This window comes from Dipteris shenzhenensis, chromosome 27 (assembly GCF_047967505.1).
Source record: "Dipteris shenzhenensis isolate YYH24624 ecotype China chromosome 27, Dip_SZ_1.0, whole genome shotgun sequence".
Lineage (NCBI taxonomy): Eukaryota > Viridiplantae > Streptophyta > Polypodiopsida > Gleicheniales > Dipteridaceae > Dipteris > Dipteris shenzhenensis.
In genome coordinates this window covers 22072981-22086110 of record NC_141622.1, presented here as the reverse complement: position 1 = coordinate 22086110, position 13130 = coordinate 22072981, and the positions used below count along the sequence as shown (strand labels likewise).

The window sequence follows — 13130 nt, the reverse complement described above, 5'->3', positions numbered from 1 at the left end:
CTTTTTGGGTGCATTTTGATAGTCATTTGCTTGACACAATATAGCTATATGTATGTAAACAGTATTTTGTTGCCCACAGCTTCTTTAAGAGTTGTGTATGAACAATGTATTACTCACCACACTATAGTTTTTGGTGACCTTTTGGTGTGTTTGAATGGTCCTTTTATAGAAATCTATCCATGTCTCTCAATTCAATCTTCCTGAGATTCTAGACCATTTGACTATAAATTGTTTGGAAGAAATATTATTTTTACTTTATTTTTTTGCACATGATGTTTATTGAAAAAATATATATATTGAAGGTATCAAATTAGACTTAACTAAAGGTCCACTGCTCAGATCGCTCGTATGTTTTTGCTCGGAAAATGCTCGTCCCCCGATGGAGGCTGGAGGAAGAGACGGGAGCCTATGGTGCGATGGAGGCTTGAGGATGAGATGGGAGCCGCAGAGGTGGGCGAATTCATTCATGGCGTTGAAGGTGTGACAGCGTGATGGCTCCTCTGCATCTGCATCTACATTCATCTACATTCTCTTCCTTCAACCCTCCCATCGCGACACGTGGTAGGTTGGCCTCCCTCCCAGCTCGCCACTGCCTCTCGAAATGTGTATCTCAACACACACACACACACAAAACCATAGCTAGAGAGAGAGAGAGAGAGGGGGGTTCAGTTTTTCCCTCTCAGCATCTATCCTAACATTTTTTTGCCCTTTCTTCATCACCATCACTATTTAGCCTCCCTGGCTCCCTCCTTTCTTGCATTCCCCTCCAATCTACACACACACACACACACACACACACACACACACACACACACACACACACACACACATAATTGATTATATATACATATAGCTTGTAAGGATTATAAACGTTATGTTTTACATTTATGTGTGAATGTGAGCACCATGCAAGATTTGTGAATACGAGGAGAGAGAGAGAGAGAGAGAGAGAGAGGGGGGGGGGGGCGAGGGGTTTATCAAATGACTAACGCCACTGCCTCTGGAAATGTGTATCTCAACACACACACACACAAAACCATAGCTAGAGAGAGAGAGAGAGAGAGAGAGAGAGAGAGAGAGAGAGAGAGGGTTTATCAAATGACTAATGACACTATCTCTCGAAATGCACATCTCAACACACACACACACAAAAAAAAACCCGTAGCTAGAGGTGTTAACACACACACACACACACACACACACACACACACACATACACGCACACACACACACACATACACACACACACCCACACACATACAATTGATTAGATATACATATAGCTTATAAGGATTATAAACGTTATGTTTTTACATTTGTGTGTGAATGTGAGCGCCATGCAAGATTTGTGAATGCGAGAGAGAGAGAGAGAGAGAGAGAGAGAGAGAGAGAGAGAGAGAGAGAGAGAGAGAGAGAGGGGCGAGTGGTTTATCAAATGACTAACGCCACTGCCTCTGGAAATGTGTATCTCAACACACACACACACACACACACAAAGCCATAGCTAGAGAGAGAGAGAGAGAGAGAGAGAGAGAGGGGGGAGGGGGGAGGGTTTATCAAATGACTAACGACACTATCTCTCGAAATGCACATCTCAACACACACACACAAAAAAAAACCTGCAGCTAGAGGTGTTAACACATACACACACATAATCTCTCTCTCTCTCTCTCTCTAAAAATGGCACGTACACTTCTATGCATGCTATAGATAGAGGCTAGAGGCACAAAAATACAAAACTTCACATGCCACTATCTCCCAAAATGCACTTAAGATTGGCGCCAGCATGTACCCTAACTTAAGGAATATGCTAAAATCAGTTAATTAGTTGAAGGGAAAGGAGGGTGTAGCATATGTGTCTACATGCAAGGTTGCACGATGGCGATTGATTGACCTATAGTAGCATACACACTACCTCTTTTCCTTCGGGACAATCTCTCCTTGCTTGCTCAAATCTACCTTCTTTCGTTCCTCCATTATCTTCATTTTCTTTCATCTCCTTTCCTTAGATATTCATGCCCTTTCATCTTCCCCTAGCATCGATGAACCCCTACACCTCTCTTTCTCTCTCTCTCTCTCAAAAGGTGGCGAAACAACAGTTGGAGAGGCCGAGGATCGAGGAGGAGGTGGCGCGATGGAGGCTGGAGGAGGAGACGGCAACAGAGCTGGTGATGACGCTAGAGGTGGCGAAACAACAGTTGGAGAGGCCGAGGATCGAGGAGGAGATAGCGCGATGGAGGCTGGAGGAGGAAACATGAACCGCAGAGATGGGCGAATTCATTCATGGCGTTGAAGGCGTGACGGCGTGACGGCTCCTCTGCATCTGCATCTGCATTCATCTACATTCTCTTCCTTCAACCCTCCCATCGCGACACGTGGTAGGTTGGCCTCCCTCCCAGCTCGCCTCCCAACTCGACACGTGGCAGGTTGGCCTCCCTCCTAGCTCGACACGTGGCACGTTGGCAACTCTACATGTGGCAAGGTTGGCTCTCCCCTCCCTCAAGAAATAAGAAAAAAAATAGTGTAGATATAATAGATATCGGTTTCTCGCAAAAATAACATCAAATCAAATTTGCATGCATTTTATAAAGTTTGTAGGCTGCAAACGAGGATTGTTTGCATTGCCATGTGCTCGCCTCCAAAACGTCTCCTGGTCACTGGACCTCCGGTAAGTATCACCTCTCTCTTTTTAATTCGTCGTTTGAGGGCTTTGCCTTGTTTTTCCGATTGGATGAATACTAGGAAAACTAAATGCTAGCGATTCATCCAGTCTCCTGGGTGTGAGCATTGTTGCATGGCTTTGTCTTGCAGGGAGTTGGTAAGACTACCCTGATCACAAAGGTGTTGGAAAACTTGAAGGTCGCGCATCCGGAGCTCAAAGTGCGCGGATTTTACACTCGTTAGTCTTCTCGTTGTGATAAAGACTCTCAATACTTTCGAGATTTGGGCTTGGCATTTAGGTTTTGCGAGTTGTCTTATAAGTGCAAGTTCCATTTCAATTTGCAGCACGCTTCTGCACCACATCTCTGTTCCACGTTTCCTGCCTTGTTTGGCTGAATCTCAGCGTTAATTGTGTGTGTGTGTGTGTGAGAGAGAGAGAGAGAGAGAGAGAGAGGGGGGGGGGGGGGTTACTTGGTAGTAACGATGCCAAGGAGCCAAATTGACTCATCCGAAGCGACACACACACACACACATACACCCCATGAGATGAACTAGAGCCTAAACCACCAAGACACACGTGGGTTTTACAAACCTTGGTGGGGGGAGGACGGCTTATACACACGGGAGAGAGAGAGAGAGAGAGATTTTGTCAACTTGTGTGAGAGAGTTTCAAGGTTGCTGCGTTCAGCAACACCTCATCCACATGTACCTTGTCAGTTTGCTGGTACTTTAAAACCATAGCATCAAACTCTTTAAAATATTCAAGAGTTTGAGGTTTCCTTTTCATATCTTTCTTGAATAAGCGGCTATAATCAGAAAGTAAACTCTGCCACCTATAGATCTGACATTGATTGGACGACATAACTTGAATGCGCCAATATTAGTATGCCTATTCTTGTATTTCAGCTTCTTTTAGTTTCAATAGAGAGTTTGATTGAGTATGCATGCGCTTTCTAAGTTAGGAATGCAATTTTGCATCTTTGTAGGTACATAATTGTAAGGGGTCCTTTTAGTTCTTTATGTTTTAAATAAGAGCGAGAGAGAGAGAGAGAGAGAGAGAGAGAGAGAGAGATGATTGGATATATTCTAGTCTTACAAAGGTATATATGCTTGTTAGCGAGAAACTCTTTCTTGGAATGGCGTATTATAAGGGTCATTGGTAAAATGAGTGGATTGTAGATAGTGGTGTTGCCAAACCACATGTCAAACATAAGGGATTGTGGTTCACAACATTGGAGCCAATGCATTCGGACTCTGGAGTAATGATAGGTGGCAATAGGAAGTCTCATGTCAATACACAGTACTCTTTGATGTTCGATTTGTTCGTGTCTTTTGCAAGAGCCTCCTTTAAGCTAACATGATGATGGTATTTTGACGATTAGCAGGTTGTCATTATGTTGAAAGTCTTAGGGAAGGTACTAGCACAAGGGGTTGAGGAGGGATTTTACATCTTTTTGAGTGCAACGTCAAGCAGGGCACTTAAAGTTGTGGCCTAAGAGGTTTGGGCACATGAGCTATAGCTCTTTGTCATAGATGTAGAAAACTAGTCTTGTATACGGACATTCACAAAACACTTGGCGGGGAGGGCAGCCAAGGAGCTCCTTCATCCTTGCCTTGGCAGCTAAGCTCGACTCCTTTTTGGTCCTACAACCTCCAAGGAGGAAGCGACCCCTTGAAATCAGTATCAAAAGTGACTAGCTGAGATCCACCTGTCCTTCCCCCCCTCCCCCCTCTCTCAAAACGTTTGCACTCTCCCCCCTTGCCTCTCCCCCTCTCACTTTTTTGAAAGAGAAAGACCCATAGTCCTGTTACCTTCGAGAGATTTGTCACAAGCACCTTAGGTGTATGTCAAGCTCGCGTGGAGGGCAAGCAACACCGGGATGCGTTTTTTGAAAACTGTGTGAGAAGTGCAGCGGAAATGAACGAGAGAGAGAGAGAGAGCCAACCTCACACTCACTGAACAAGAAAGGAGAGAGAGATGAGAGAAACTACAAGTGATATCAGACCCGAACCCCACAGGAAATGGACTGCCAAGGAGCTCACAGGACTGCTCACTAGACTGCTCCAAAATGAGATGACAGCCAAGGAGTGGGCCTATATATAGCCCCTCACCCTCCTCTAGTCGGCTGGCCTAGCAGGGCCGACCCCTGCTGTAGGTGGGCTGACTCAGCCCTGGGGGACCAACCCCCCCTGCCCCCTATAAAGGCGCTGGCACTTAGCCCTAGAAGGCTGCCTGATGACTGGACCTTCTGGCCGACTCCTACTCCAGCCTATAAAGGGGCTGCAGACAGCCCTATATTGGGTGCCCCTCGCAGCCTAGAGAACCGACCCAACAGCTAGGGGGATGCCCCCCTTTGGCCTCTAAAAGGCTACAGCAGCACAGCCCCATGTAAGGGCTGTAGACCCTGCCACATGGCTAGTCTGCCCCTCTCCAAGAGCCAGCACTTGCTGCCTTAACATGGGCCTCCAAGAGAGGCTATCCTACTCTACCCTCATAGGGGGTACGGGCATACCCACAACATAGGCCGTCACTCATCTACCCTAGCCTCACACTAGGTGGGCACACCCACAAGCAAGGCCCTCTCTCTCTAGGTGACATCAGGAGATGTTGACTCCAACACCCCCTCTCAGCTCCTAGATGGAACAGAGACGTCAGGGAGCTGGATGTGCCGCTGGAACAACTGGAGGAATCCATTGTGTGATACTCCATTGCTGAAGACCACTACAGGTACTGTTGAAGAAACCCCCTCTTGGCATGAACCGCTTCAGCATGATCACTGGAAACCTAGAACTGTTGCTCCCAGGCCACAGGTTCTAGGTACACTCCTCTGGTTTGGTACTGGTATACTGGATCATTTGGTACAACAATCCAACTGCTAGTACTGGAACATCACTCCAACAAAAGGTACTGGAACAATAATCCAATTAATATTGCCACCAAGGCAAGGTCTGCTTCCCTTTCCCTACATGGGCACAGAGCCCCCTCTGAAGCCCCCTTTCAAGTCCAAACTGGTACACTGTCGCCAGATCGATGAACTTCAGCGCTCCAATGACAATGGGCATATAACAGCTCACAAGGATCAATCAACTGTGTCTGGATTCCGGCACTGCCAATCTGTTGACCCATCTGGATCTCCAGCAACATCGGACAATAGCTGCAACAGAACACTAGGAGACCCCTCTAGATCTTCTAGGTCATAACGTCCAACAAAAGACATACTAGTGACATATAGCCACTTGAGTCAGCGGGAACAACTCCTCGTGGCTCGAGGTCCTGCATGAAAGCTTGCCTCAATCAGTGACTCCCTTCCCCTTGCACTTGATTGGTAGGTTCCGCTGCCACAAAGAAGCAAGCAATTCTCCATCTGGATTTGGAAAGCCTGCTGGCAGCGCCTGCCCAATGCTGCTAGAACACTGGAGTATATGTCGTCGTAGCAGTAACACTATTGGCCAACTGGTTACTGGGCCCTTAACATTCTTTCGGGGACACTGCCGTCGATAATGACCTTTTTGGCCACATCGTTTCACGTATGGGATGCCTTGAGTGCTTCTCGTTGCTCAGCTGTCAACTGCTTTCTTCCTTTTTGCTCAGTTGCCAAAGCCTCATGCTGACTCTTATAGGTACGATCTACAAAGTGCTCCTCCTGGTCAAGCACCATCGGGACCAATTCCTCCCAAGTCAACTCATTCATCCTTCCACTTGTGATGAAGGATGAATAGAAGGCCCCATACTGAGAGGATAACTGGGATAGTAGAGTTATGGCCATGTCCTCGGACGATATCTGCTTCCCTGCTTGGAGGATCTCCTGCTGAAGCTCCTGTATCTTGTTGATGTGGTCCCGCATCGATGAAGACTTCTTGGGATCCAACAACCGCATGTGGACTTCCACGGAAACCCTCTTCATGGGAGAGGTTTGATTATACATGGATGCCAAGTGCTCCCATATACTCTTTTCCACTATCATGTGCTTCATGTGATTAATCACCTGAGGAGTACAGTTTAGAAAAATGAACGATCTTACCCTTGCATTGACGGGAGTACCTTACACATTTTTGGCACCCAGACCACATGGGACAAATGGCTACACTTGGCTGAGTTTTGTTACAACAACACCAAGCACACACCCATAGGGATTAGCCCATTTGAGGCCATGTATGGATACAAGGTTCATGTTCCCTCTACTGTTTTGGATGGAGCCATGACTAACTAGCAAGCCATTGATGATTTGGCACATATGGTAGCCTTAGTTCCGCAATGCAAGGACCACATGGTTAAAGCCCAAGCATGCATGAAGGCATATGCTGATGATCATAGGAGGGAGCTTGCTTTTGAAGAAGGAGATTCTTCCTCAGGCTCCATGGTCCAGATATGCTTCATTGAAAGGGAACACAAACACTAAGACGGCCCACATACTATGGACCCTATAAGTTGTTGCAAAGAATTGGTGAGGTGGCCTATAGGCTGGAGCTACCCTCTTCTTCCAGGATTTATAATGTGCTCCATGTATCCCTTTTGAAGAAATACTTTGGCCCCACAGAGAAGAGCTGCCTGCCATGGATGCGAAGGCCATATTCAGTATTCAGGGACGACATCCTCAGAAGCAAATCTACATTGAATACTACATCAAATGGAGGGATTACCAGATGATGATTCCTCATGGCAGCTCTCTTCCATAGTGGATCAATACCCTTACTTGCTCAGTTGATGTTGGTAACAGTTATAATTATTTTCAGCTATGTGGAGCTGCTGAGACTTTGCCTACTTTACCTACTGCTCCACCGCCAACCTTGCTGCAGTTTAGCATGCACCAGTGGAGGACTATGGACAGCTGCAGCAGCGATTACTCACTGTTACACATCTGCTATGACCAACTATGGGTTCTCTCTTCATACTATGATTGTATTCCCCTGTTACAGCTCCCTTGCAAATTAGAGGGAAATTTTTATTTTGGGCAGGGTGGACAGTAACAAAGGTTAAATTTACCTTGTAATTTCTATTCTAGTCAGCCTCTAAATGACTTTGTAAATAAGTAGTATTTTAATGGGGAAGCCTAATGTTGCCACATGGCATCCTAGGATGGCTATCCCATAATCATTGTTGTAAATTTTGCTAGGCCCAAACCTATAAAAGGGGGAGGGAAAGAAGAGGGGAGGGGGGGTGCTGCTACTCCATGTATCCATTATCGATTTGCAACCTAATGCTCATTCATTTCCAGCTGAGCCTCATTGCTCTTGGCTGAACTGACCTGAATGAGGATTCAACATTTGATTCCAGGTACTTTGATGTTTCAGCTCATCGATTTTTACTGTTTACATGCTGTCCTATCGCTGTCATTTCTGCATACCTAGGCTATGAAACTAGGGTTAAATTAGCAGCTGTAGGCTAGTTTAGCTAGTTGCCGGATCAACCACAAATATGGCTGTCCTGAGTAGACAATTCGACACTCTCTCTTAGTCGAGATGCATAGCCTGCTTTGCCTACTACCTTCATCAAAAGCTGCAATATATGGCAAAATGTCTATAGTGATCTACATGCTACAGAACTCTTTCCTTGCCATGCAATATGGGAATAAAATACTCCATTGAGGGACTATCAAGTGCTAAAGTAGAAACATATGTCCTCTGCACTTAATGATGGGGTCTGTATTATAATTTTGAGCATCATGTAATATTTTTCAGCAGGTTGCACGTTGCTAAAGCATCATGTAATTGCTGAGTGCTTGATTGTGATAGTTTGTTTCATCTTTACTGGTGCACATGCCCTCTTGACTACCTTTCCTAAACAGGCTTAATAATTTCTTTGCTTAGGAGAGACAAAGATGCTTCATCCCTGGAGCTCTCGTATAGTTAGAGCAAATACTTTCATAAGGTTTATACTCATTTATGCATGTGTGAGGACACTACACACAATTATCTACACCAGAGGAAGTATCATAACTAGTCCGTACTAAACATGCAGTGAAAACCAAGGTTGACCCTCGTACTGCAATTTCATGTTAGTTTCTGTGTTCGGCATGTATTTAAGTTCATGTGGATATATGTTGATAATATATATGGTAGTGGCTGTACAGGATTCATTTCAAACATTGACGTTAACGACATCGAGCCACTCAGCTAATCCCAGATCCCTTATTACATTTTCTTATTTTTGATGATTGGGTAGTAGCTTCTTGAAGCTAATGCTCAATTCTACATTGTCTTATGGACTAGGCTAAGTGTTTTGTTTGATAACTTGTTCTAAATCCTTGCCATTAGAAGGCTACATGCATGTGCCCACCTTTATGCACACGCACACGCACTTATTGCTAGGAATTTTCTTTTGTTTGTTATAGAGGAGACAAGACAAGCTGGCGAGCGGACAGGATTTCAGATTATAACCGTAAATGGACAGCGTGGAAATTTAGCTTCAACATTACCAGGGTATGGTAACGTACAAGTGCACATGCTGCTGACAGCTGTTATGCATTCCATCTCCTGATGTGGATGTTGGTCTTTATTAGGGTTGCTAGCAGCAGGTGGCCGAGTGTAGGAAAGTACAGGGTTGATGTGGCAGGCTTTGAGACACTTGCCCTGCCCGAGCTTGAGGTTTGCATAGCTAAGGACTTTTTTGGGACCTGTTTGTTCTATGGCCTAAAGTCTTTCTTTGTGTGAGCAACGTGTCTGGAATAAGCTGTCTAATTGAGCATTGCTTTCAGGTGAAGGGAGACTCTGATTTGATTGTAATTGATGAAATTGGGAAAATGGAGCTGTTCAGTTCATCGTTCTTCCCAGCTGTTTGGGAAATCGTTAACTCAAACATTCCTGTGTTGGCTTCAATTCCAATACCAAAGTATGGCCGTGACATCCCTGAAGGTAGAGATACAGCACATTGTGAGTTTTTCCTTTGTTGTCTTTGTTTTTTGGGTAATTGATTGAACTTGAACATGGCCATATCAATAGTAGAACAGACCATTTTTGGATACATTACTTGAATGGAACTGAGCTTGTATGCCACTATAGTTGGTTGTTTGCTAACTTGTAGAATTCTAAATATTAACAGATTTTTTAATAAAAATGTTTGCAGTAGCAAGAATCAGAAATCATGCTGGTGCAAAGTTGTACACGCTCAGCAAGCACAACAGAGATGACATGTTTGCAGAAATCTACTTACAACTGACTAGTCTTTTGGAACATAAAGTTTAATTCTAGGATTCAGATCCCGGCACATGACATAATTATCTGGTGAGGGCATGAACAAATTTTCTTACTAGATCCTTTTACTCTAAAATTTTTGCAACTTATATAATCATCTGGTGGGTTAAGTGCCTACACAGCAGAGCTGGCTCTCAAAACAAAACTAAATATATTCATCTTGCTTGCTTCATCTTATTCTTCAATTTTACATTTGAGATTTTGATTTGCTCTCGTTTTTTCACAAAAGACTAATGTAAAGAAGTACTCTTGCAGGTTTGCAAATTATGTCACGAGACTGCTGCTAATTGCACATTCTTGTCCAGAATTGAGGCCACAGCTTCATTGCTTTGGATTCAGATTCTGCAGAGAAAGAATTTGTATATAGAGAGATGGCTTTTGATGCTTAAGAAGTTGTGACTTGGTTCAATTTTGATTGGTGGTTTGTAGGTTGCTTGTAGATGGATGGGCTTGCGCAGTCTGATATTTATTTTATCGATTAGGCAAGAATATGACCAATGACAAAGCTGCCACTGAAGGACCAAGTAGGTGTATTTGCCTTAAACTAGTGCATCATCAATTAGTCATAAATAACATACCATTGGTGAAGAGAGCGTGAAGCTTAAGGAAGCCAAGTTACGGTCGTAATGGCTGGATCAAAACTAGCTCCTCACAAGTGGTGTGCACCTAAGGCTGATGAAAGTGGTGATAGAATGCAATGAAGAGCAACATAGAATACACGACATGTACAACAAAGTATAAATGTCGAGACAAGTCATGTAGTGTTGCAAGGTTGTGTAGATGAGCATAAGCCCAATCAATATTCACTAAGTTATACTTAAGATCAAATGCATATAAGATCATTTGTCACACATTTTTCTAATCATAACAATAGAATTAGATTCCAATACATCAACATCACATAGAATAATCACCACACATGAGAACATTGGGGCTTGATGAACTGGAATGAGGCCACACCTAGTTACTAGGATTGGTTGCCCTATCTTTTACTTTATCCCCCAAGGAGATACAATTATTACAATTGTACAAGTTATAAGACTTTTAACTCCAAAAAGTTCTCATTTATGCAATTGAATTTAAATAATGATCCCGTATTCCATGTTCAATTACAATGGATTTCAAAGAGTGTTCCCAAAAGGTGTTCTAAGCTTCTTCAAATATCCATGGCAGATGTCAAGTTAAAAAGTATCAAGGGTGATGGTTCTGCTTAGTTATAGAACGAGAATACCTAAAAAGCAAAGCAATTTAATCTACAACCAAATTTGAATCCACAATATCTAGGTCTAATCACAATCACAATCCTAGAGTAGAGATTTTGACACATGCCAAAAGTAATTAGTTAGTGTTAGTTGTCGTTACGTGAGTCTATTAGTGATTGAACCAATTGAAGGTAAATTTGATTCAAATTGCTTGCTTGGAGTACATGGATTGTGGTTTGGGAAGAAATCACAATTTTTATCCACGATGTTGAACTAGAGAAAGTGCCAGATAACCACACGAGCTACCATGAGAAATGTAGAAGGGCACATGCATTGGGGCAATCAACATGGAGTTATGCTAGAAATTGTGAATGAACCTAAAGCTCCCTCTCTCATAAAGTGATCAGTGAACCAATTTTGCCAAAATAATGTTGTCTCAATAATGCATTGCTAGCATCTCTGATGCATTCATTCCATCCGTGTAGAGGTTCACATGAAAAAACAATTGGTAGGTTTAGTTTGGCCTATGATAGATTTTGGGTTTTTAAATGTATCCCATGAATCCTCGATCTTTAGACTTCTAGGACTTTCAAACCTAAGTGAGGACACTTAAAATGAATGATTTGGTATCAATTTGAGCATGGTCATATTGTTGAGAGTTCACGCTCAATATCATGTGATCATGTGTGCATAGTACCATCACGTGATCATATGTGCATAGCACTAACCTTATAGAGTGCTATAAAGGAAAGAGTTAGATCCCCTAATCCTAACCCTAAATGGGTTTGTATATATTCTATTTTTTCAACTAAATCTAGTGTACAGTTAGTCATTTGTGGTGTGCTATCTAGCTGTGTCCTCTCTCCTCATCTCCACTCTTCTCTCCTCTCTTCATATTTTGTCATGGTATCAGAGCTCCCTTGCCTTCCGCTGAGGCATTGTGATCCGCTTATGAGAGTGTGAGAAAGTGATTGAGAGATTGAGTGTTTTCATTCTTTCATTCCATTGATGAGAGAATTCTGTCCATGAGACTTTGAGAGTCCCTCTTCTTGTGAGAGTGAGATCCTTTGAGAGAAAAAATAGAGAGAGTTCCCTGAGATTGAATGGAAAACCTTACCTTTTGAGAGAGTTGTGAGTGCTTCAGGAGAGAGAGAGGTCTACTCTACAATATTCTTACTTCCATATGCTATACCTCCTCAAAACACAATGAGCTCTACAACCTGCACATACAATGAAGTAGCAAAGGTAGCTTCTACAACAAGGCCTACGCAACGGCGGACTATAGACCTTAGCAGCAGTTGCCATCTACCTCGACTCAGCATAGAGGCAGCTTTATCCTTTGCACTAGCTGCAACTCGGTGGTCTTCTACAACGATCCCTCAAGGACTTGCAAGGTGACTCCTTCAGCGAACTCTACAATGAAGTGCCACCAATTATGAGCTCCAAAGCTCCAAGCGTCGTCCGACCAGCGCCAGTTGCAAGCCTATCGCCTTGGTTAATGCCATAGCCTTGCTTCAACGACCTCCAAGGCAGACAACCCACACAGCCACGCTCGCGCCTCTCCAACCAGCTTCCAAAGACTCCACCAATTCACCTACGATAGCTCTAGATCTCTAGCCACTGGTAAACAGCAACAATGGCTGCTCCATCTCCTATAACGAAGGCTACGGGCCTTCTATCGACTAGCGCTCTAAGGGCTACTTCTGCACGACCGGCGCAGTCGTTCCTGTAGCCAAGCTTCACCGCTTAAGCCAACCGCCTCCATCTCTGCAACAAAGTGCGACTCCACAGCCTGGCTCCAAGGCCCTACGCGAGCAGAGCTCGACAGTATTCTACAACATCTGCCTCGACGTCCAGCCACATCTGGTAGGGGTAGACCAGCTTGTGCTAGAATTCGCCCTCATTGGTGCGCGGCTGAGTCCGCAGTTGATCTTGCAGCAGATCCGCGGCCTTGCAGTCTTTCTCCGGCCCCGTTTGCTTGTAGAGAAACAGTAAGACGGTGCCCAATCGAATGTTGTCCAGGGTGTAATCGGCTCGCTTGTAAGTGGGAATGGATCCGAGTCGCCATCAACAGCC

General features: G+C 44.1%; 1 protein-coding gene across 2 annotated transcripts; it reads left to right on the top strand.

Moving 5' to 3' along the window:
• The first annotated feature begins 2544 nt into the window (after window positions 1-2544).
• Window positions 2545-10637, top strand: LOC147884042 (uncharacterized). 2 transcript variants are annotated; one of them, XM_087398767.1, is made up of 7 exons: window positions 2545-2668; window positions 2812-2899; window positions 8994-9081; window positions 9162-9246; window positions 9357-9531; window positions 9725-9882; window positions 10108-10637. In XM_087398767.1, exons 1-6 carry the CDS (start codon window positions 2627-2629, stop codon window positions 9841-9843), a joined length of 597 nt encoding a protein of 198 aa, XP_087254893.1. In that variant the 5' UTR covers window positions 2545-2626; the 3' UTR covers window positions 9844-9882; window positions 10108-10637. The 2 variants fall into 2 exon arrangements, with proteins under 2 accessions (XP_087254893.1, XP_087254894.1); XM_087398768.1 differs by having other exon boundaries at window positions 9357-9513; window positions 10108-10629.
• The last annotated feature ends 2493 nt before the right edge of the window (window positions 10638-13130 follow it).